Raw genomic sequence first — 21,461 nt, 5'->3', positions numbered from 1 at the left:
TATTCAGTCTGTCACTCATTTTTTGATGTTTAAATTCTTTCACATTTAAAATTTTGAGTTAGGTTTATATTTTCCTCCCTCTGTCCCTAATATTGTTTTTTTTCCAAGTTAGGTTTTTTTCCCTCTCTTCTCGTCTACGTTCCTTCAGTTACTTTACCTTAAGCTTTTTTAAGGTGTCTTCCCACTGGCTCTCTGCCCCTCACTCCTGATCCCCGCCTCGTTTGTTACCCCTTTTCTTTTGGGGTAAACAAGTATTATTGTTATTAAAAGTATGAAACAGATGATAGCTCAGGAGAAATCGAATTTTCAGCTTTAATTTTATTTATAAAAATTGTACAAAGCAGTAGAAATCTTTTAGCAGGTTAGCTTAGGTACAATATTTTAATCTGACAGAGACTGTGCCAAATGTAAAATTCTGAAAGTCAAGAGAGATGGCTATAATTCTAAGCATCTGAAATCTTTTATACTCTTTGAATACGCTACTAGATTACACAGCACAATAATCTTGAAAACTAACTTAAAGAAATAATATAAGAATGAAAAGACTCTTGTGAGCATGATTCTTTTACTTTAGTCTTGAAAGCGTTCAAGGCATAAATGTGAAAAATGGCATTTAATAACAAATTAGCAATGAATATGGATTTAAAGAGAAGAGTTATATAAAGAAAAATCTAAGAAAGCATTGCAGCTTGACGTTTTTTATATTGATGCATACTTAGTTAGGGTTCAGTATTTTTAGTTAGTAAATTCTCTAGAAGTTCAGGAGTCTTCCCTTCTACCTTCTTTTCTCCCATCATCTAATATGTGAAAAAGGTTAAACCCTAGGACTAGAAGAAGATACATGACATTAAAAATCTAGTTCAAAGTCTAAGAGGTTGTACTTATTAAACAAAAGAGTTAGGGAAAGGCCATTTTAGATAATTTGCCAGAGTTTACAAGTGAAGTATTTGGAAGCTGACGGTATCACTATTTCAATGACGGTGGTTAACAGCAGGTTAGTATGACGAGGAGGGGTAAGAACAGTGTTAGGACAGGCTGGGTGAAATTTACAACGACAAAACAAATATAGAAATATTTACAGACACATAACAGAGTCATGATTAAGAATATCTACAGAGTGCTGGGCAGATTGTTACTTCCCAAGCATGACGAGTCCTCTGCGGCTTCCAAGGACACCATCTTTCTTCTCTTTCCTTTTCTGCTCATGTTTCCTCCGGTGCTCTTCTCTGAAGGTTCAAAGACACATTTTTGAGATTATGGAGCACCAAGGTATCTTGCAGCCATTAGAATACCACTTTTACATTAGAGTAGCGTTAATGCCCAAACTACAAACATGCCAAATAAGGACGAAACGACAACATTTCATGTAATCAAAGTATAAAACTGGAGATTTTCTTAATCTGAACTCCATGGATAGATTTCAGGGGGTCTTCACTGGGGGAAAAATTACATCTTCATTTTCAGTAACCTCTAACTGAAATTTAGCATTTCCATCAATTATTTAAAAACACTTCTGAAAAGGGATTTATAGGCTTCAAGAGAGGGCCAAAGGGGCCCAGGACACAAATGATTAAGAGCCCCTTTATCATCCCTATGCTAAACAGTTAAAAAGTAGTGCTTCAGTAGAACATTTAACACAAGAACAGCATTTTAAATGTTTTTATAGAAAAGTTCAAAACTAAACAATCATAGTAGTTCTATACTGACCTGGTCTGGAGATGTGGCTGTTTGTAAGTTCTTTTGTGGAAGTCAATCCTATTTGTTGTCTCATTCAGAGGAGTATTTCCTTTAGATTCCCCCCATGGTTTTAGCCTCCCTACATAAAAGCAAAAAGAAATGTAAAAGTTTTAGCAGATGCTTGCATTTATTACCTTTGTTCTTATCAGCTGTGGCTCCTTGTGGAATGTCAAAGTTTGTCCTTTAAAAAAAAATGTACATATATATATGTACGTATATGTGCATGCATATACACATGCACACCTACACCATCTACCCACCCATCAACACATATCATACAGTCTTCTACTTATTTTGATACCACATCCCTGCAATGAATTTCAAGTATTAAGGCACACCCTTTTCCTCCCTCCCCGCCCAATAACAATGAAGTCCATATTCCTATGTCAGCTTCCTGCATGGGGCCATCGGTGTTATCTGTGCCACTGAAATTTTCAGTATATTCCTTAGGAGGTTTTTGGAAGTCAAATGGGAAAAAAACTTGGATCAAATAATTTTCATGTAGAAAAAAATTACAAATTTCAAAAAGAATTTCATTTTCAAATGATCATTTCTACAAAGTCCAAAGAAGCCATTTAACACCTCAATTATAGCAATATGAAAAAACAATAACTACCTCTCAGCAGGTAGACTGCCACTGATATTCTCCACAGTTATTTTAAATGGAATTTTTCTTTCTATCTCTTGCTTTTGTTAGTAATATATAGAAATGCTGATAATTTATGTGGGCTTATCTTGTGTCCTGCAACTTTGCTAAAGTTGTTAATTATTTCAACTAGTTTTATAATTAATTCTCAAGGGTTCACTAAGTATATAATAAGTACCTCTCTCAAGGAGACACTTCCACATTTTAGGGTCAGTCTATAACCCCAAGGGCAAAATCCAACCTACCCAATCTATTTTAACAGATATTTTCTAAAACTATAGACCGGAGAGCTGTACCTTTAACTAAATGTTGTGAACAATGGTACTTTGTAAAATTAGTTGTCAGTTTGACAAGAAAGGAATTTAGATTCATATGGCATAGCTCTGTGAATTCTAAATAGGTGAGGTACAAACATTCACAGATCTGGAAGAGATGGGAGAAAACAGAATAAAAGTTATCTCAAAACTATGGAAGGAGACTATTTTTTTGATTTAACAAATAGAATTACAGGAGACAAGACAGATGTGCTGGAGTATATTGAAATTTAAAAAACCAAACCAAACCACACCTGAGAGCTATGTAACTAAAAAAATAGATTAAGAAAAATATTTATGGTCATTTAAATGACATATGTCCACAAACATTAACATAAATTGGACACCTAAAATATGTGTCAGTGGTAATACCTAAATACCTTTTGACATAAATAATAAAAAAATAGGAAGAGAATTTTCAAAAGATGAAATACAATGATTAATAAACACGTGGAAAAAACATTTGCCTCTAAATTCAAAACAACTTTGAAGTACCACCTTATACCCACCAAATTGGCAAAAATAATGAAAAGCAATGAAACTCAGTATTAGCATGGTTGTGGCAAACAAGCATGTTCATTCATGGCTGGCAGAATTTAAAACATTAAATTACCGGGAAGCAATCTGGCAGTAATAACAAAAAATGTTTGACCCAAATGCCTTTGGTTATGAATATAAGTGGACAGTTATTTTTTTTAGAGCTGCATGTTCAAAGATTTTCCTAGCAGCATGATATGTAATTGGAAAGAAACAAACCTCATAAGCAAACGAAACATCTAGCAACAGGAGAATGGTTAAATAAAGCACAAAGCAGCAGAGACCACAGGCTCTGGAATTAAGAGGTTCACAGCCCCTCTCAGAGCCATACTATCTGTGTGATCTGGAGCGAGCATCTCTGTCTCTGGCCTCACTCTCCTAACGGTAATGGGAAAGGGTTGGTCTAGATGACTTCTGGGGTCCCTTCCATCACTAGTTGTTCTATGAAGCCCTGATCCTAAGTTATGGTACATGAAACGTAAGATAATAGCATAAATCAATTGATATGGGTACATACAGGGAATAGAAAGAAACCTAGGAAGACCTTTATGATATAATACAGAATCAGAAGAATAAAGTGTATACAACAGTTACATGAGGAAAAAGGAGTGAGCAAATGGATGGTGAATTCTTTTGAGGACTTAAGAGGTGACACTGAAAATATTTCATGATGCTTTATACATTGAAATTAATAAATTTCTGTGTAAATAGTATTAAACAAATGTGTTTGGATTAATGTTTAATATTGCTTCTAATGAAACATAAAAAGAATTATAATAGTTTCTGCAGCACAGGTAGCTGTTGAAATGTGCTGAGGATATAGTGGATATCAGCACAATATTTTTACTCTTCTCCCAGCTTACAACCCATTTTCAAATTTTGTATGTAGCCCTCAATTGTGCTTTTACTTAGATATGTTGGTCTCAGATTCCTGTCTCTCTTTACTTACAATGTCCAAATGTTATTCCAAACAAAACTAGGGTAAGTAACTATGCTGGTCACAGAAATTAAGACTTGAAAGGTCCTTGGGCGCCACCTAATCCAATCCATAAACAATGAAGAATCTCTATCACAGCACACCTGACACAAGTGGTCTGCTAGTTTTTGCTAGAAGATTTCTGGGAAGATCCCACTAACCTCAAAGTTTTGTTTGAAGTTTAAAAAAAGAATTCACCCTAGCTCTACCAGATCTCAAACTGTATTATAAAGCAGCAATTATCAAAACCACTTGGTACTGTCTAAGAAACACAAGGGTAGACAAGTGGAATAGGTTAGGTACTCAAGACATAGTAGTCAATGAATCTAGCAATCTAGTGTTTTATAAATCCAAAGACCCCAGCTTCTGGAATAAGAACTCACTGTCTGACAAAAATCGCTGGGAAAACTGGATAACAGCGTGGCAGAAACGAGGCATAGACCAATGCCTGACACCATACACAAGTATAAAGTCCAAATGCGTACATGATCTAGGTATAAAGATGGATACTATAAACAAATTAGTGGAGCAAGGGATAGTATATTTATCTAATTTATGGAGAAGGGAAGAATTTTTGACTAAACAAGAGATAGAAAGCATTATGAAGTGCAAAATGGATAATTTTGATTACATTAAACTGAAAAGGTTTTGCACAACCAAACCCAATGCAACCAAGATTAGGAGAGAAGCAGAAAATTGGGAAAGAATTTTTGCAACTAGTGTCTGTGATAAAGGCCTCATTTCTAAAATACATAGAGAACTGAGTCAAATGCACAAGAATGCAAGTCATTCCCCAATTGATAAGTGGTCAAAGGATATGAACAGGCAGTTTTCAGAGGAAGAAACTAAAGCTATCTATAATATAAAAAAATGCTCCAAATCACTATTGATTAGAGAGATGCAAATCAAAACAATTCTGAGATACCACATCACACCTTTCAGATTGGCTAACATGACAAAACAGGAAGAGGATAAATGGTGGAGAAGATGTGGGAGAGTTGGAACACTAATTCATTGTTGGTGGAGCTGTGAGCTGATCCAACCATTCTGGAGAGCAATTTGGAACTATGCCCAAAGGGCTACAAAAATGTGCATACCCTTTGACCCAGCAATATCACTTCTAGGACTGTGTCCCCAAGAGATCATAAAAATGGGAAAGGGTCCCACATGTACAAAAATATTTATAGCAGCTCTCTTTCTGGTGGCCAAAGACTGGAAATCAAGGAGATGCTCATCAATTGGGGAATGGCTGAATAAACTGTGGTATACGAATGTAATGGAATACTATTGTGCTATAAGAAATGATGAATAGGAGAACTTCAGAGAGGCCTGGAAAGACTTACATGATCTGATGCTGAGTGAAAGGAGCAGAACCAGGAGAACTTTGTATACAACAACAACCATAGTGTGTGAGGAATTTTTCTGGTAGATGTAGCCCTTCACAGCAATGCAAGGACCTAAATAATTCCCAACAGTCTCAAGGCAAAATGCCTTCCACATCCAGGGAAAGAACTATGGAATTCGATTGCAGAATGAAGCAGATCATTTTCTTTTGTATTATGTTTTGGTTTGTTTTATGATTTCTCCCATTCATTTTAATTCTTCTATGCAACATGACTAAGGTGAAAATGTATTTAATAGGAATGCATGTGTAGAACCTATATAAAATTGTACACCTTCTCAGAGAGGGAGTGGGGAGGTGGAGGGAAGGGAGGGAAAAAATCTAAAATATATGGAAGTGATTGTAGAACACTGAAAACAAAATTAAAAAAAAATTCAAATTTAAACATCAAATAAAAATAACTTTCCATAGCTTGTATATGTACCTGCAAATCACTACTATGTGGAACTTGCTTTTCTTTTAAAGTTTAATAATTTCAACATGTAATGCCTTTTTTTAAGATTTAAATTTATTTGTTTTTAGTTTTCAACATTCATTTCCACAAGATTTTGAGTTCCAAATTTTCTTCCCATCTTTTCCTTCCCCCCACCCAAGACAGCATGCATACTGATTTCCCCTTCTCCCAGTCTGTCCTCCCTTTTATCATCCCCCCCTTTTTATCCCCTTCTTTACTTTCTTGAAAGGCAAGATAGATTTTTATATCCCATTGCTTGTATATCTTATTTCCCAGGTGCATCTAAAAACAATTTTTTAACATGTTTTTAAAACTCTGAGTTCCATATTCTCTCCCTTCTTCCCTCCCCACCCCATTGAGAAGGCAAACAATTCAAAATAGGTTATAAATGTGTAGTTATGCAAAACACCTCCATAATAGTCATGTTGTAAAAGACTAACTATATTTTCCTCCATCCTATCCTGATTATTCTAATTATTCTATTTTCTCCTTTGAACCTGTCCACTTTTCTAAAGTCTTTGCTTCTAACTACTGGTCCCCAAATCTGCCCTCCTTTCTTTCATCCCCCTTCTTATTCCTTTCCACCCCTACTTTCCTGTAGAGTAACATACCCAATTGAGTGTGTACTTTATTCCCTCCTTAAGCCAAATCTGATGAGAGTAAGATTCACTCATTCCTTCTCACCTCCCCCCTCTTTCCTTCCATTGTAAATCCTTTTTCTTGCCTCTTTTATGTGAGATAATTTACCCCATTCTATGTCTCCCTTTCTGCTCCCAATATATGGCTCTTTCACCCCTTAACTTTATTTTTTAGATATCATCCCTTCATTTCTGACTTACCCTGTGCCATCTATCTATCTCCTCCAACTACCCTAATACTGAAAAAGGTCTCATGAGTTATAAACATCATTTTTCCATACAGAAATGTAAACACTTCAACTTTAATAAGTCTCTTATGATTTCTCTTTGCTGTTTACATGTTCATGCTTCTCTTGATTCTTGTATTTAAAAGTCAAATTTTCTATTCAGCTCTGTTCTTTTCATCAAGAATGCTTGAAAATTCTCTATTTTATTTAATGTCCATTTTTTTCCCCTGAAGGATTATACTCAGTTTTGCTGGGAAGGTGATTCTTGGTTTTAATTCTAGCTCCTCTGACCTCTGGAATAATCATATTCTAAACCCTTTGATCCCTTAATGTAGAAGCTGCCAGACCTTGTGTTATCCTAATTGTATTTCCACAATACTTGAATTGTTTCTTTCTGGTTGCTTGTAGTATTTTCTCCTTGACCTAGGAACTTTGGAATTGGGCTATGATATTCCTAGAAGTTTTCCTTTTCTTTCCAGAAGTGATGGGTGGATTCTTTCAATTTCTATTTTGCCCTCTGGTTCTAGAATATCAGGGCAGTTTTCTTTGATAAATGCTTGGAAGATGATGTCTAGGCTGTTTTTTTGATCATGGCTTTCAGGAAGTCCTATAATTTTTAAGTTATTTATCTTGCCCTACAGGACAAGAGAGAAGATAGGGATAAGGGAAGAGAGGGGTGTCAGAAGGGAGGGCAGAATGGTGGGAGGGGTAATCAGAATGCAAGGTGTTTTGGGGTGGGGAGAGATGGAGAGAAAATCTGGAACTCAAAATTTTGTGGAAATGAATGCTGAAAACTTAAAATAAACATGTAAAATTGAAAAAAATAAAGAAATAAAATGAGCTAGAGAAGGAAATAAAATTTTTAAAAAATGTTAAATTGCCTCTCCTGGATCTATATTCCAGGTCAGTGGTTTTTCCAATGAGACATTTCACATTTTCTTCTATTTTTTTGTTCTTTTGGTTCTGTTTTATAATTTCTTGATTTCTCATAAAATTATTAGCTTCCATTTCCTCCATTCTAATTTTGAAGAAATTATTTTCTTTAGTCAGCTTTTGGACCTTCTTTTCCATTTGTTCAATTCTGCTTTTTAAGTCATTCTTCTCCTCACTGGCTTTTTAGACTTCTTTTGCCATTGGGTTAGTCTAGTTTTCAAGTGCTGGGTATGGAAGCTTAATTCCATGTGGACAGTCTCGGGCGGGTAAAGGTGGGAACTTCTAAATCTTAGAGTTCTCACAAGGCCCCCCAGGAAAACGACTGGGAATCGAGGTGAACCGAGCTATCTCGTGTATTTCCGCCTCTTCCCGTGAGAGACGTGATGGGAGAGAGCTCTCCCCGCCCTCGAGATTGTCCCGGATCTGGGCACACCTAACAGCACGGTATTCAGATGCAAACTATGCGGCTGGAGAGCTTAAGGAGGATCAGGAAAGCCTGAAAGTTCTCTGGGGCGGAGGGGCCACGTGTGAGGACAACAAGGCTCCGCTTTTCCTCTCTCCTCTCTCCCCTCCCCCTCTCTCCCCACTTACACTTCTACTTCCAATCTCTTATTGTAAGATCTTTGCCTCCTTGGGAGATTCTTCGCTCCCTCCTAAGGAAGAATTCCCCTGCACTTGTAACTAGACCCTGAAATAAAGCTCAACCCTTGTTCGACTCTGGAACGTCCTTTCTCTCATACGAGCATCCGGTTTGGCCAGCCGAAGACCTCCAATAGAGGTAAGGGAAGACTCGGGTAGCCCACAGGCCTCTAGGCCTGGCATTCAAGGTGTTATTTTCTTCAGTATTTTTTGCTGTTGACTCACTTTTCATGATTTTCTTGCATCACTCTCATTTCTCTTCCCAGTTTTTCCTCTAATTCTATTATTTGATTTTCAAAAATCTTTTTGAGCTCCTCCATGGCCTATGCCCTTTGGATTCCTATTCCTCTTGGAGGCTTTTGATGTAGGATCTTTGACTCTGCTGTCCTCCTCTGGTTGTATGTCCTAAGCCTCCTTGTCATTAAAATAAGATTCTATAGTCTTGAGTTCTTCTATGATGTTTACTCATCTTCCCAGCCAAATACTTCACTTTCTAACTCTTTGTCAAGGTAGAACTTTGCTTCCAGTGGGAGTGGGGTTGGGTGTACCGATCCCCCACTGTCTGTGGGCCCAGAGCTCTGGAAGCACAGCTTTTGTTGCTGCCACTGACCAGCACTGCCACCACCCCCACCACCCTGGGGCTGGGGCCTAACCCAGTCAGACTGCATACTCCTTTCACCTGGGTCCCAGAGTTTTCTCACTGACCTTTTTGGTGTTTGTGGGTTGAGAAGTCTGGAAACTGTCACAGCTGTTAATGATTCAGTCCCCTGAGGCTTGTTCTGGCCCATCTATGCCAGTGTGGCCCACGCCAGACTGTGCTCTGCTCCCTGCCTGGTGCAACAAGACCTTTCCTGTTGACTTTCCAGGTTGTCCTGGCATGGGTATTTGTTTCACTATGTCATTTTGTGGGTTCTATAGCTCTAGAATTTGTTTAGAGTCATTTTTTACAGGTATTTAGAGGGCTTTGGGGGAGAGCTCAGGGAAATCCGTTTGTACTCCACCATCTCCACCCCTCCAACATGTAACTTTCAAAATTGTCTTGCTTGTCTGTAATTCCTAATGTTCTCAATTTTTGGGGAACCCTATCCTTAGTCTCTTTCTCCCTATTATGTCCCTCTTCCTTGGAGAACAGAGAGAGAAAAACCCTTTTAATGAGTAAGCATAGTTAAGGAAAACCAATTTCCATATTGACTATGTCCAAAAATTCTTCATCTGTCCTCTGGAATCATTGGTGGTTACTGTATTAATCACAGTTCTTAAAAATCTTTCAAAGTTATTAGTCTTCACCATGTTGTCATTGTATAAATTATTCTCCAGGTTCTGCACACTTTACTTCACATCAGCTCACAAGTCTTCCCAGGTTTCTCATGGTACAATAACATTTCATTACATTCATATACCATAATATGCTTTGCCATTCTTTCCAGTTCTTTGCCACCAAAAAAGAGCTACTATAAATAATTTCGTATATATTGGTCCTTTTCCTTTCTTTGACCTCTTTGGCATATAGGTCTAGGAAGTAGTATCACTGGTTCAAAGGGTACGCACAATTTAATGACCTTATGGGCATAATTCCAAAATGCTTTCCAGAAGGGCCAAACCAATTCACAAGTTCCAACAGGGCATTAATGTACATACCTATTTTTCCATAGCCCCTTCAAATTCTGTCAGTTTCGTTTTTTGTCATCTTTGACAATCAGATAGGAATGAGGAAGAATCTTAGAATTGCTTTAAGTTTGCATTTCTCCAATCTGGAAAATTTTTTTTATGTGGTTGTTGATAGCTTAGATTTCTTCCATTGAAAACTGCCTGTTCATATCCTTTGATCATTTAGCAATGGGGGAATGTCTCTTGCTTTTTAAAATTTCAGTCAGTTCCTTGGAAATGAGACTTTTGTCAGATAAATGTTCTTCAAAGATTTTTTTCCTTGTTAACTGTTTCCCTTCTATTTTAACTGCATTGGTTTCATTTGGACAAACGCTTTTTAGTTTTATGCAATCAATCTTGTCCACTCTGTCTTCATCCCATACAATCGATAGCTCCAGTTATTAGTAAGTCCTAGTTATTAGTGTTAATGTTCTTTATGTCAAGCTAAATTTGCAACTTTTACCAACTGTTCTTAGTTCTGCCTTTTAGGGCCAATAGAAAAAAAATTCATTCCCCTTTCATATGATAGCCCTTCGTATACTTGAAAATAGCTGTCCTGTCTCTTCTTCAGCCTGAGGGTGCGTCATCTCTCTGGTTGATCCCCATCCAGTGTTACCTGGAAGTCCATCACAATTTTGGCTCCCTGCCTCTGGATATTCTCTGACTTCTTAGTGTCCTTCCCAAATTATGCAGTGCAGAACTGAAAAGCATTTTCCAAAATGGGTTTGGCCAGGGCACGGGCTAGTCAGATCATCACTCCCCCTCCTCCTGGAGGTTATACTACCCTTTACTCAGCTCCAAATCCCACAAACTTTTTTAGTTGTCTTATCACAGTATGGAGGGTTGATTTGTATGGAGCTTGTGGGCCACTACAACTCTCAGATCTTTTTCACAGAAACTCCTATCCAGCCATACTTCTCCACCTTCCCCTGCACTTATGAAGCTGACTTTTGAATCACATGCAAGTAGGACTTTACATTCAGCCCCATATTGTAGTCTATAACAATCTTTTTTGATCCTGTCATTCACTGTGGTAGCTATGCCTCCCAGTTGTGTGGCATTTAAAATTCGATAAGGATGTGGTTTATACCTCTATCTTACATCATCAGGAAAATGTTAAAATAGCCCAAGGCCATGCATAGATCTCCAGTGCTCCCCACTGGACACCTTCCACACTGATATTGGGTCATCAATGACAACTCTTCGAGCCCAGACATTCAACCAGTTCCAAGGCCATCTTACTGTTCTATCGTATAGTCCACAGCTCTCCATCTTTCCCACAAAAACATCATAAGATGTTTTACTAAACACTAGGTCAAATCTAGACCCACTATACCTACTTGTTCCAATCTACCAATTTAGCAACCATTAGCCTGAAGAGAAAAAAACAACATGTAAATCAGTCTTATTCCTTTCAGGAGAATTTTGTGATTTTCTTTCCAGGCAATTCTTCGACAACTGGATAAAATAGGTACTAGTTTTTAATTTTGACAGATGGGTGTGTAATGACATTTCTAAGGATACTTGTAGTTAGTCAGCCAGTAATGAAACTACTACCACGTTGAAACAGTGGATAGCTTTCTCATTTTTAGACAAAGTCTTTGAATCTTCACGATGGTAGAACTTTTTAAGAGGTGTATTCTTTGCATGCCCCATACAAAATACACTATCATGACATACCTTTGTGTGGCTCATAGCGAAGTGGACGGGAAAGACTTGCTTTGAGATCAAATACTGGTTTCTTATTACTGACTGGAGTCTGTGCTGCCTCAGCTGTAAACTTGAATGGGGTAACAGCTAAAAACGACAAGAACAAATACAAGATTGGTAAATAGCACATCAATCACTCCCACAGTCCTAGGCTTTTCAAAATAACGCTATCTTGTCTTGAGAAAGCAACATATTTAAGCGGTCTAAACTTGATAAAAAGGGGAAACAGAATCAACAAAAGGCTATACGGTAGAAAGAGTAAATAATTAGCCACTGGGCCTTATTTTTCAGTCATATCTCCCCAAAACATTTAGTCATCTTCTCTACGCCTTATTTGGTCAAGAATTTTTCTCTAGTCATCGTTTTCATGTGTATCTCCTTCTCTGCCCTGTTTATGAGGTAACTTTGTATGTCTACGGCAAGTATGCTTTCAGAGTTTATTTTCATATTTGGTGTGAGGCACTGGTCTCCACCTAATTTCTACACAGTTATTTCCCAGTTTTCTCAGCAGTTTTTGTTGTGAAGTGAGACCTTACTGCAAAAGTTAGGGTGTTTGGCTTTATCAAATACTATGCACTGCTATTTGTTTGCTTCAACATGTCGTATACTTAACCAGCTTTTCCATTTTTTTATATTGTGCCAAATAGTTTCCATGATTATTATTTTCCAGCATAGTTAGGACTCTGGTACTATTGAGCCCCCTTCCCCCCACCTGTTCCCTTTATTTCCCCTAAGGGTTCTTCAACTTTTGTTCCTCCAGATGAATTTTATTGGAATTTTCTCCTAGGTCTATAAAGTAACCCTTTGGTGGTTCAGTATGGCACCACAGAAGTAAATTGATTTAGGTGGTGATTTTTGTCATATTGACCTCATCTGGTCTTGGGGGTGCTTTGTCCATGTTTCCAAGGCAGGCCTTCCCTTTAAGCCTCCTGGCTTTGCTCTCTTTGTACCCTTATGCAGTGCAGGTGTGCAGGGCTAGGGACAGGAGAGGTGCAGGGGCCATTCCTTTACTAGCCTGATGGTCTTGAAGCTTGAACTCATCTGGCTTGTTTCTTTTTTGAACTAGACCTGTATCTACCAGACAGGTGCCTGCCGTGGTCTTAAAGACTCATGTCAAGTGACCTGTCTGAGTCCGTATGTTAAGAGACAAGACCCAAACTAGAGTCTTCCTGACTCACCACACTGCCTCAAACCAAGGTATTTTGGTCCATTAAACAAAGGGTTGTTTGCCCGCTGGGCTAAGATAAGGAAAAAGGGTGATGTTTAGGAGGCACTTTTGAAATTGTCATTGAACCACACATCATGAATTTCCAGGCTGTTGGGGCCTAAATTGTGAAGAAAGCCTCCCACGAATAAACCTTCTTTCTTCTGTTGTCTTTGTGTGGAGACCTTTGCAGCCTTCAGATCATCACTCCAATGTTCTTTGCAGCCAGAAGCTATAACTAAAGAGAACCATACTCAGTGTCTGCAGAAGGGGGTTTGGTTGCAGTTAGTTCAAGCTGAACTTTAGTTTGTACAGTTTACTTTAGAATACAGTTCAAGATGCAGAATTTATTCCATGAGCAGCTGCCAGTGTGGGACTTTCTGGGCTTGGATCTTGCCGTGTTCAAGAAGAGTCTATTAGGATCAATGGCAGTATTTCTTGTAAGATATGGATGTTAATGCATAACCTCTGTCAGACTTGCTTAGCTTCTCAAAGAGGGGTGGAGGTGGGGGGAAGAATTTAGAACTCAAAATTTTCAAAAACAAATGTTAAAATATTTACATATAATTGGAAAAAAGAATGTGAATGTTTAATATAGCCCCAGAGAGGTGCCGCTCAATCTCTGGGCCACATCTTTGGAATCTAGAAAGCAAGGTTGATTCAGTATTTGTGAGCATCTGGCATTTCCCCCAGCAGGTAGAGGTTCATTTTTGTGTGAAATATTTGCTGTTCTGAAGGTAACTAATGATTATGCCTGCTGGAAGAAACTTTAGGTGAACAAGTATACATGAAAGATCCAGGAAGCTAATTGGCTTTTTTTTTGTTAGAGGGGAAAGACAAAATAACACAAAGCAAACAGTACCTGGAGTAGGTTCATCCTTGGCTTTACTGGCTTCCTTTTCCTTATTCTTCAGCAGGACAGTCTGGCATTTAGGCTGGGTGTCAAGCATGCTGATATATGGAGACTTTCTGGCTGGAGTCTTGGTCAGTGAGCGTTTGTGCTCATTATCTTTAGTAGCCTCTGAGAACCTTAACAGAATAATACAATGGAATACACTGTTACTGAGAGGCTCACCCACCATCTGCTCATGCTCACTTGTTGAGGGAGCATCCGTTTCACCACACAGTGAGGGAGTGACACCTAAAAGTAGACCATTTCAAAAGAACCTTCTCATCCACCCAAATTCTACTCTCACTTTTTGGATTTTTCTTCTTTGGGGAGAAGGTAGAAAATTTGTTACGGTTCTGAAAACAGACATTTATTTTAATATAATCTCTTGAATATTGGTAAAAACAGTGGAAGGTATGAGAGAAGACAACCCAGCACAAATCCACTAAGAAATAGGATTTCAGAGTTGAAGGTCATCTAGTTCATCCTCTTATGTTGTATATAACTTTTCTTCTTAATACCCTAGCATGTTTTTTTGATCCAAGTGACACCATAGATAGAGTGTAGAACTCAAATCAGAAAGATGTGAATTCACATATGGTCTTAGACACTAGATGTGTGAGTGCAAGTCACTTAGTCTCTGCCTGCTCAGTTTCCTTATCTGTAAAATGGGAATAACAGTAACATCCCTCACTTTCCAAAGCTGTTCTAAGTATGAAATAAGGTATTTGTAAAGCACCTTGCAAACTTAAAGTGCAACATAGAGTTATAATTATTACATATAGAATACTAACAAAATATAATAATAATATAACATGACATATTATAATATTATATATTATGATGATATTATAATAATAATTATTATTGTTATTATTGGCTCCAGACTGTGTTTTAGGGAAAAATTATTTTTTAGTTTTTATACATTCATGAGCCAGATGTTTCTGGAACAGTCCACATCCCTCTGAGACTAGGTGAGGGTAAGCAGGAGGGAACGCAACCCTTCGGACTCAATTCTACATAGTGCTTTGAGACTTACAAGACTTTCTTCCCAAGGGCCCTGTGAGGTAGGAAGTGCAAAAATTATTATTCCCATTTTAGAAATGAGGAAATTGAGGTTCAGGGAAATTGAGTGACTTGCCCAAGTTTACAAGGCTGCTAAGTGGCAGAGTAAGAATTTGAACTCAGAAGTCCTGACTTTCAACAGAACATGCTAGAGTGGGAAGGAACCTAGAATTTAGGCCATCTAGGTAGCTGCCAATTTAGTCTGTTCAAGGAGGTTTTACAAAAATACAGAACAAGAGATGATCTAGGATGATCCCCTCATTTTACAGAAGAGGAAAATGAGGCCAAAAGAAATGAAATAATTTACCCAAGGTCCCACAAATAGGTTGTTAGGAATCCTCAAGGTAAGGGGAATGACCCCTAATTAAATATAGTACTTCTGGTCATATACCATTGTTCAAGTCTCAGAATTTCCCAAGGAGGTGGAGGGATCAGAGAACCCAGGGGTTGTAGTTTAGTTTTTTAAAGAGGTGTAGATGTGATGTTACAGCTGCATTTTTAGCTCACAAGCAGTTCACTGTACTGTGTAGGTTGAAGAAAATAACCCAAGCCTGGTGATTAGGAGCTTTTGATTTAAATGAGAAAAAAGTAACTTGGAAGTTTTGATCACAGCATCCAGAAGATATTACTGGAGCTACTGGGAGTCTGCTTGGCATTCACAGTTCTTTTAATATCTCTAAGCTTTTTTGGCCAAGTTTGGAAGGTCATAGTTCTGAGCCAAATATATTTCAACCACGTTGCTGAGTATGTATACAAGCTAAAACTGGATCATGGTGATGGTGGTGGCTGAAATTTTGGCTGAGATTTCTGACTCCCAAACTAGTTTTCTTTCCATTTTACTACAGTGGTCCATTTTCTTATTTTCTCTAGTAATTAACTGTATGTATAGATCAAAAGATCAAAAACAAAAAATCCAAAATACTGCATTCTCTCAATCCTGAGGCTAGTCAGTTGAGGTAACTTTTTAAAAAAATCATGCAAATGGCACTTTCTTTTTTATCCCCACCTGATATTTTACCACCTTAACAAGTGGGTAATATAATTATGCAACAGGATTATTAGGACCTTTAGATAGGATTAAAATAGTTCAATGTAGGGGCTCTCCTTTACCTGACATTCATTTTGTTAGTTGATAGGGTAGATGGCTTGAACAGTTTCTGACACAAGATACTTCGATTCGCAGTCCCAAGAGATGTACGAAGTGAGCGTCGCGGACTGACCGCAGTGCAGGTAGAAGAGGGCCTGCCTCTCTGAGGAAAAGGGGTTATTACTGTCATGCTAGATGAACTTTTCTTAAAGAAGAAAAAAAAAGCATTGTCATGTTTTTAATATAATGGTTTCCAATAACTGTAAATCCACAAAAATCAAGTTTTACTGGCAAAGTTTATTCCTTTAGTATGAATGGAGAGTTTCCAAATTAATCTCATTATCTTCCTATCCCCACAAAAGATCAAAGAATGATAGCACTTCAGGAACCACACCAGAAGCCTTGTTACTGTGGTGATTAGGAACACAAGTACGAGTACAAAGGACAGTCAGGGGCTCTCTAGTCACTGGCCAATACGAAGGATGAAAAAGGAGCAGAAGACGTCCACACAGAATACCCCAAAGGGGAACATCTTAAAGAAGTGCGTGCTAACCTGTTTGAGAACTCCTACTAAGGAAAAGACAAACCAAACATAGTTTAAGTTAAGTTTTTTTGAGCACCCACCATATCTCAGACATCGTGTTAGATGCTTACTGGCTTAACCACAAGAGCACTAGAATATAGACATGTGGAATTAAGCAATTATATGCAAATTCCTAAATTCTTCAGAAAACTGTTAGAAGGCTTACCTTGGAATTACTGTGGGGAGTTCCTGTCAGGTTGGCTTTTTTAGCTAATTTCTGTCAAAAGAGAAAGAAAAATTTGAGTGATAAATTCCATTAGTTTCAAGTACATCACAGACAAATCTAGTCTTATTCGGTGGCGCAGAGAAGGGCTCTGAGACTGGCAAGATGTTGTCGAGAGCAGCGAGATTCAGACGGAGATTTAAAAGAGGAAATAGAGAACTGCATTTAAATAGCCTAGTGTTACAAGACAAGGCCGAGATCTCAAGTAAAGCTATCCTTTACCATAGACTCAGCAGTGTTAGACTGATGACATATCTCTAGATTAGAGAATGCATTTTAAGAAAATAGTTCTTATTTCCATTTTTTAAAATCCACAGGGTTTTTCTTTACTCTTAGCAGACGACTTTTCCGTCAGCACCAGTTACATTTTAAGTTGGATCTGAACAGTTTTATAATGGCCCCGCTTTCTACGAGTGTCAAGTAGCTGGGTGTATTAACAATAGTTAAACTCTTCTCATAAAACCATCTGAGGTTTGGCCAAGAAGAAAACTGTTCACAGCTGCAGCTCGTGCGGTAGTACATATAATTTATCTTGTCTGTAATCTATATGTAAGTCTCCTCTAGGCACATATACATTGTGGTGGCAAAAGTCTACTATAAAAGGTGCTGGTGAAAGACTGTAAGTAGAGAGAATTCATTTCATTCTAAAGAGTCATTTTATAAGCTTCTTTATGGAGAAAAGTGCAAACTCAATGATTAACCATACAGGTGAAAAGACAATCAGAAGAAGCCAAACTTTTAGACTCTGAAACATATCTCACAGCAGAAGGACTGAGGACTATTAGAGCACAGCATCATATTCCTTATAAAATATAGTTATTGCTTTGGATATCTTTACATAACTTTTTTGAGGGGGCATGAGAGCATGCTCAGTTGGGGGCAGGGGTTGAAATGACTGTGATCTAAGGACAAAAGAAACCGATAAAGCATTCTGAAAGTAAAAAGTCTACAATAAAAAGTGGGAAGAGCAACAGTAATCCAGCATCAATTCCAGAAGACATTTTATAGCTTAGATATGAAGTTTCCTACAAATGGCTGGACCTGAAAGCTCCAAACCATCACATCTTTCCATGACACCGTAGCCTTTGGTCACTGTCATTCAGCTTCTCAGGACTCATGAGAGAAAAATAAAATTCATCTGCGATGATAACTGGTAATTATAAAGTTTGTTGAACGGTAATTGTCCCAAATCCCATTAATAGGAAGAAAAACAGAATTCTACCATTCTACCATTAACTTAAAAAACCACAGTGTTTTAACATGCTGGTAGGTGGCAGAGAAAAAACATTGTTGGAAGTATCTAAAACTCAGTCCGAAAGAGAGAACAATCTATATGCTCTCTCCGTCCTGTTTCTCTGCAGCCAAGTCCCAGCTGCATCTTGCAATAGCTGCACATTACACACATACACAGAGACTTCAAAACTTGTGGACTTCTTATTCAGAAGAGTTGGTAAATAACAGCTTATGCCACAGGTATAATTATTTCCAATCTTTTGTGTTTTTCTTATTTTTTTTTCTGTCCGTATTTGTACATTTCATTTCTTGTACTTGTCAGGGGACACTAAAATGAAAGGAAAGAATGTATTTATTAAGACAGAGAAAGAAGGGGAGCCAAAGAATTTTGGTGGCTTGAGGGTAGGGAAGAAATGGGCCTCTTGTTTCATGGCAAGTGAGGGTATTTAAAAGAAATGTACAAACAGGAAACAAAAAGTAATGGGTTCTTTCCAATCGATCACTAGCCTCTTACCTACTATGTTCCTACTACGTTCAGGGCACTGTGCCCTAGTGATAAAATATAAAAGGGAGATAGTCCCTGATATTAAGGAATTTACATTCTAGTGGAGAGCAGGGATGGGAGAATGCAACATATTCACAGACAGGTAAATATAGGATATAAATAATAAATACACAGTGATCTGGGATGGAGGTCTTTTCAACAAGAGAATAATTACAAAAAGCCTCATGGCAGAGGTTACATTTGCTTCAAACGGAAGGACAGAGGGGTTCCATAAGGTAGAGGAGAGGTAAAAGAATACTTCGGTCCTGGGGGACATATATGGAAATGGAATATTGTCTACAAAAACATAGAAAGCAAGTTTAGCTGGAGCCCTGGGAAGGAAGTGATGTGCATGTAACCTGCAAACATGCCATTTTTGGCTCCTGGAGCTATACGGGGAAGGGCTTTAAATGCCAAACGGGGTAGTATGTATTTTATCCCATTGGCAATGAGGAGCTACAGGGGAGTGTCATGGCCAGACCTTAACTGCTCTAATGAAAAAGGTAAGAGATTTCCCTGTGAATTAGCACAAGGGCTAATCTCATTAAACATTTCTGTTGATTTGCAAGAGTCAGTGCCCTGCAAAAATCTCAGTTTGTCGATGACAAAACTGTTCTGGGAAGCAAAACACCAAGTGGGCGGGAACAAGCTAAATCTTAGGAAAGCAGCTTGGTCCAGATTGCTCCTGGGTGACCTGGAGATATCAGGGGCCAATGGAATTTGGTAGTAAGGTAGATAAAGGCAGCAGGAGACTCCCCAGAAACCTCAGGAAACTTCAGTCATGATTGGGTCAGATTAGCACAAATGTTGGGAGAATTACTTTGTAGTTAGGGAATTTGTTTCCAGGTAATAGGGGCTAGATTTGTCAGTCACTCATAAATAGGAGAAAAATCTTGGATGTTTGAGGGTTTTATATCTCAAGTCACTGAGGTTCACATCACTGAAGACATCTATACCCTATGTTCCTTGGTACCACTAACAGTTCTGGGTAGCTCGTGATTTTTCATGGGCTGGAAATTCTTTTGTGTAGATTATTATATAAAAGTCGGCCTAATAATGGCATGCATGGTACAGTGCCTTGAACTGAATGGTAACTGAATGTGTGAATGAGAGCCATCTTGAGTAAATCACTAACAATAGCTTTTCCTATAACTTAATTTCATTGTTTAAAAATAAAAGCCCAGATCAATCAAGGATGCAGTCTAGGTGTCATACCTTTAATTCCTTCACTGAGTTGTTAAGGGCTTCCATACGTTTCTTTTTTCGGTCAATATACTTGTCAATAGATTCCATTTCCTTAAAATGAGCTTCATGAATCTTCTTAAAATCTAGAGTATTACCCCAACAAAAAATGAAAATTAAGTCATCAAGACCAAACCCATCTTCTGTTTTCCTCTAAGACTAGCCCCTTCTTTTGTTCATTCTTGGGATCCTTGACTTTTTTTTTTAAAGCCAAAGGAAAACAAAGTTTATTAAAGATTCACCATGTTGGGTTGATTCTTAAGAAGCCTAAGCATTTGTAACGCTTGGATTAACAAGTGGGCCAGATAGAATCTCAGCTAGGCAAAGTGTGAGCTGGATTGAATCTGAGTGCTTTCATGGAGGCTAGATGGAACTTATATAAAGAAGTCCATGGGAAAGATCTAGAGGTGGTCTAGTAGTCTAGGGGGAGGGGTTTAGGGAGTGTCTTGAGGAGACTGGGATAACTAATAATGTAATCAAGGGTGGGAAACAGCTGGAGGCAATTGGAAGGTATCAGACTGGGATCTTTGATTTCCTTTAAGATTCTGCTCAAGTGACATCTTCAACATCTCCCTCACTGCTGCTAGGGCTCTCCCTCTCTTCCTTCCCCAAACCACCCCATATTCATTTCATGTATTCTTATATAAGTACATGTCATCCCCCTTAGAACATACACTTCTTGATGGCAAAGACTGCTTCACTTGCCTGTAATTTCCTCCCCCAGCACTTTAGCCCAGTGCCTGGTATATAGGAGGCACTTAATCATGCTTTTTGATGAATTATCATTCACATGTAAATTTCAACATGTTCTTTGTGCAAGTTTTCCCAAGTGCTAAGTTTTTGGTAAGTCTAGGTGGGCTGAGATTAGGGAAAAAAAGCCCTACCTTGTAGATTTTCTGTATTTTACTATCTATGCTTTACCCTTTTCACTGCTCAACAAAATATCTTAGTTTGGACAGAATTAAGAAAGAAGTGATAGTATCTCTATGCATCATAATCTGACTTTTCAAAATAGGTTCAGAAAGAAAGCTGTGTGCTGTCTAATTCATTAGTTCTGGAAGAATTTAAGTGCCTACATACATAGAAGCATACTAGGCAGTATAGATATCTCAGAGAGGGAAGCATTTAAACAGTCCCTCATGCACTTTCCTGCCATCTGACTCAGGGCTGTGTGTTAACAATTATTTAAACTTACTTGGAGTTGTAAATATTGTTTTCCTTCTCTTAGGTTTGGACAAACCATCTCTACGATGAGGGCTTTTTCCTCCTGAAGGGATGTTTAAAAGAGTATCATCTGATTCAGAGAGAAAGATTAGTTAAAATGACTTAAAGAAGTTTCTTCCCAGATCATACAGCAAGTTTCCATTCACAGAACCTCTCAACCTGATGTGCTTAGCCACAGGGACTCTAGGTAGGAGGGAGACATTTCTTTTCCTTATTTTTCTATTTTAAGCCTGCCTTCAAAGTAAAGAAACCAAGAGAACACGTACCCTATCTTATTTAAACTTTGTGGATCTCCTACTGGTGCTTC

The 21,461-nt window shown here is 38.1% G+C and overlaps 1 protein-coding gene and 1 pseudogene across 5 annotated transcripts in view; both read right to left on the bottom strand.

Annotated features, from left to right (window-relative positions):
- Positions 1 to 298: 298 nt before the first annotated feature.
- The window catches only part of NUSAP1 (nucleolar and spindle associated protein 1), a 31,200-nt gene continuing 10,037 nt past the window's right edge, over positions 299 to 21,461 (bottom strand). For 3 of the 5 annotated variants that reach the window (XM_072622738.1, XM_072622739.1, XM_072622742.1), the window contains 8 exons: positions 21,126 to 21,224; positions 19,904 to 20,016; positions 16,855 to 16,905; positions 16,129 to 16,310; positions 13,927 to 14,093; positions 11,831 to 11,947; positions 1,708 to 1,816; positions 299 to 1,226 (listed from right to left, as the gene is read on the bottom strand). In XM_072622738.1, the coding sequence (XP_072478839.1) occupies positions 1,133 to 1,226; positions 1,708 to 1,816; positions 11,831 to 11,947; positions 13,927 to 14,093; positions 16,129 to 16,310; positions 16,855 to 16,905; positions 19,904 to 20,016; positions 21,126 to 21,224 (932 nt within the window). In that variant the 3' untranslated portion in view covers positions 299 to 1,132. The remainder of the gene's footprint in view (positions 1,227 to 1,707; positions 1,817 to 11,830; positions 11,948 to 13,926; positions 14,094 to 16,128; positions 16,311 to 16,854; positions 16,906 to 19,903; positions 20,017 to 21,125; positions 21,225 to 21,461) is intronic. The other 2 variants (XM_072622740.1, XM_072622741.1) reach the window with 1 other exon arrangement.
- On the bottom strand, positions 15,547 to 15,952 carry LOC140513237 (short transmembrane mitochondrial protein 1-like; annotated as a pseudogene).

This window comes from Notamacropus eugenii, chromosome 7 (genome assembly GCF_028372415.1).
Source record: "Notamacropus eugenii isolate mMacEug1 chromosome 7, mMacEug1.pri_v2, whole genome shotgun sequence".
NCBI lineage: Eukaryota > Metazoa > Chordata > Mammalia > Diprotodontia > Macropodidae > Notamacropus > Notamacropus eugenii.
This window is presented reverse-complemented; position numbering and strand designations above follow the sequence as displayed.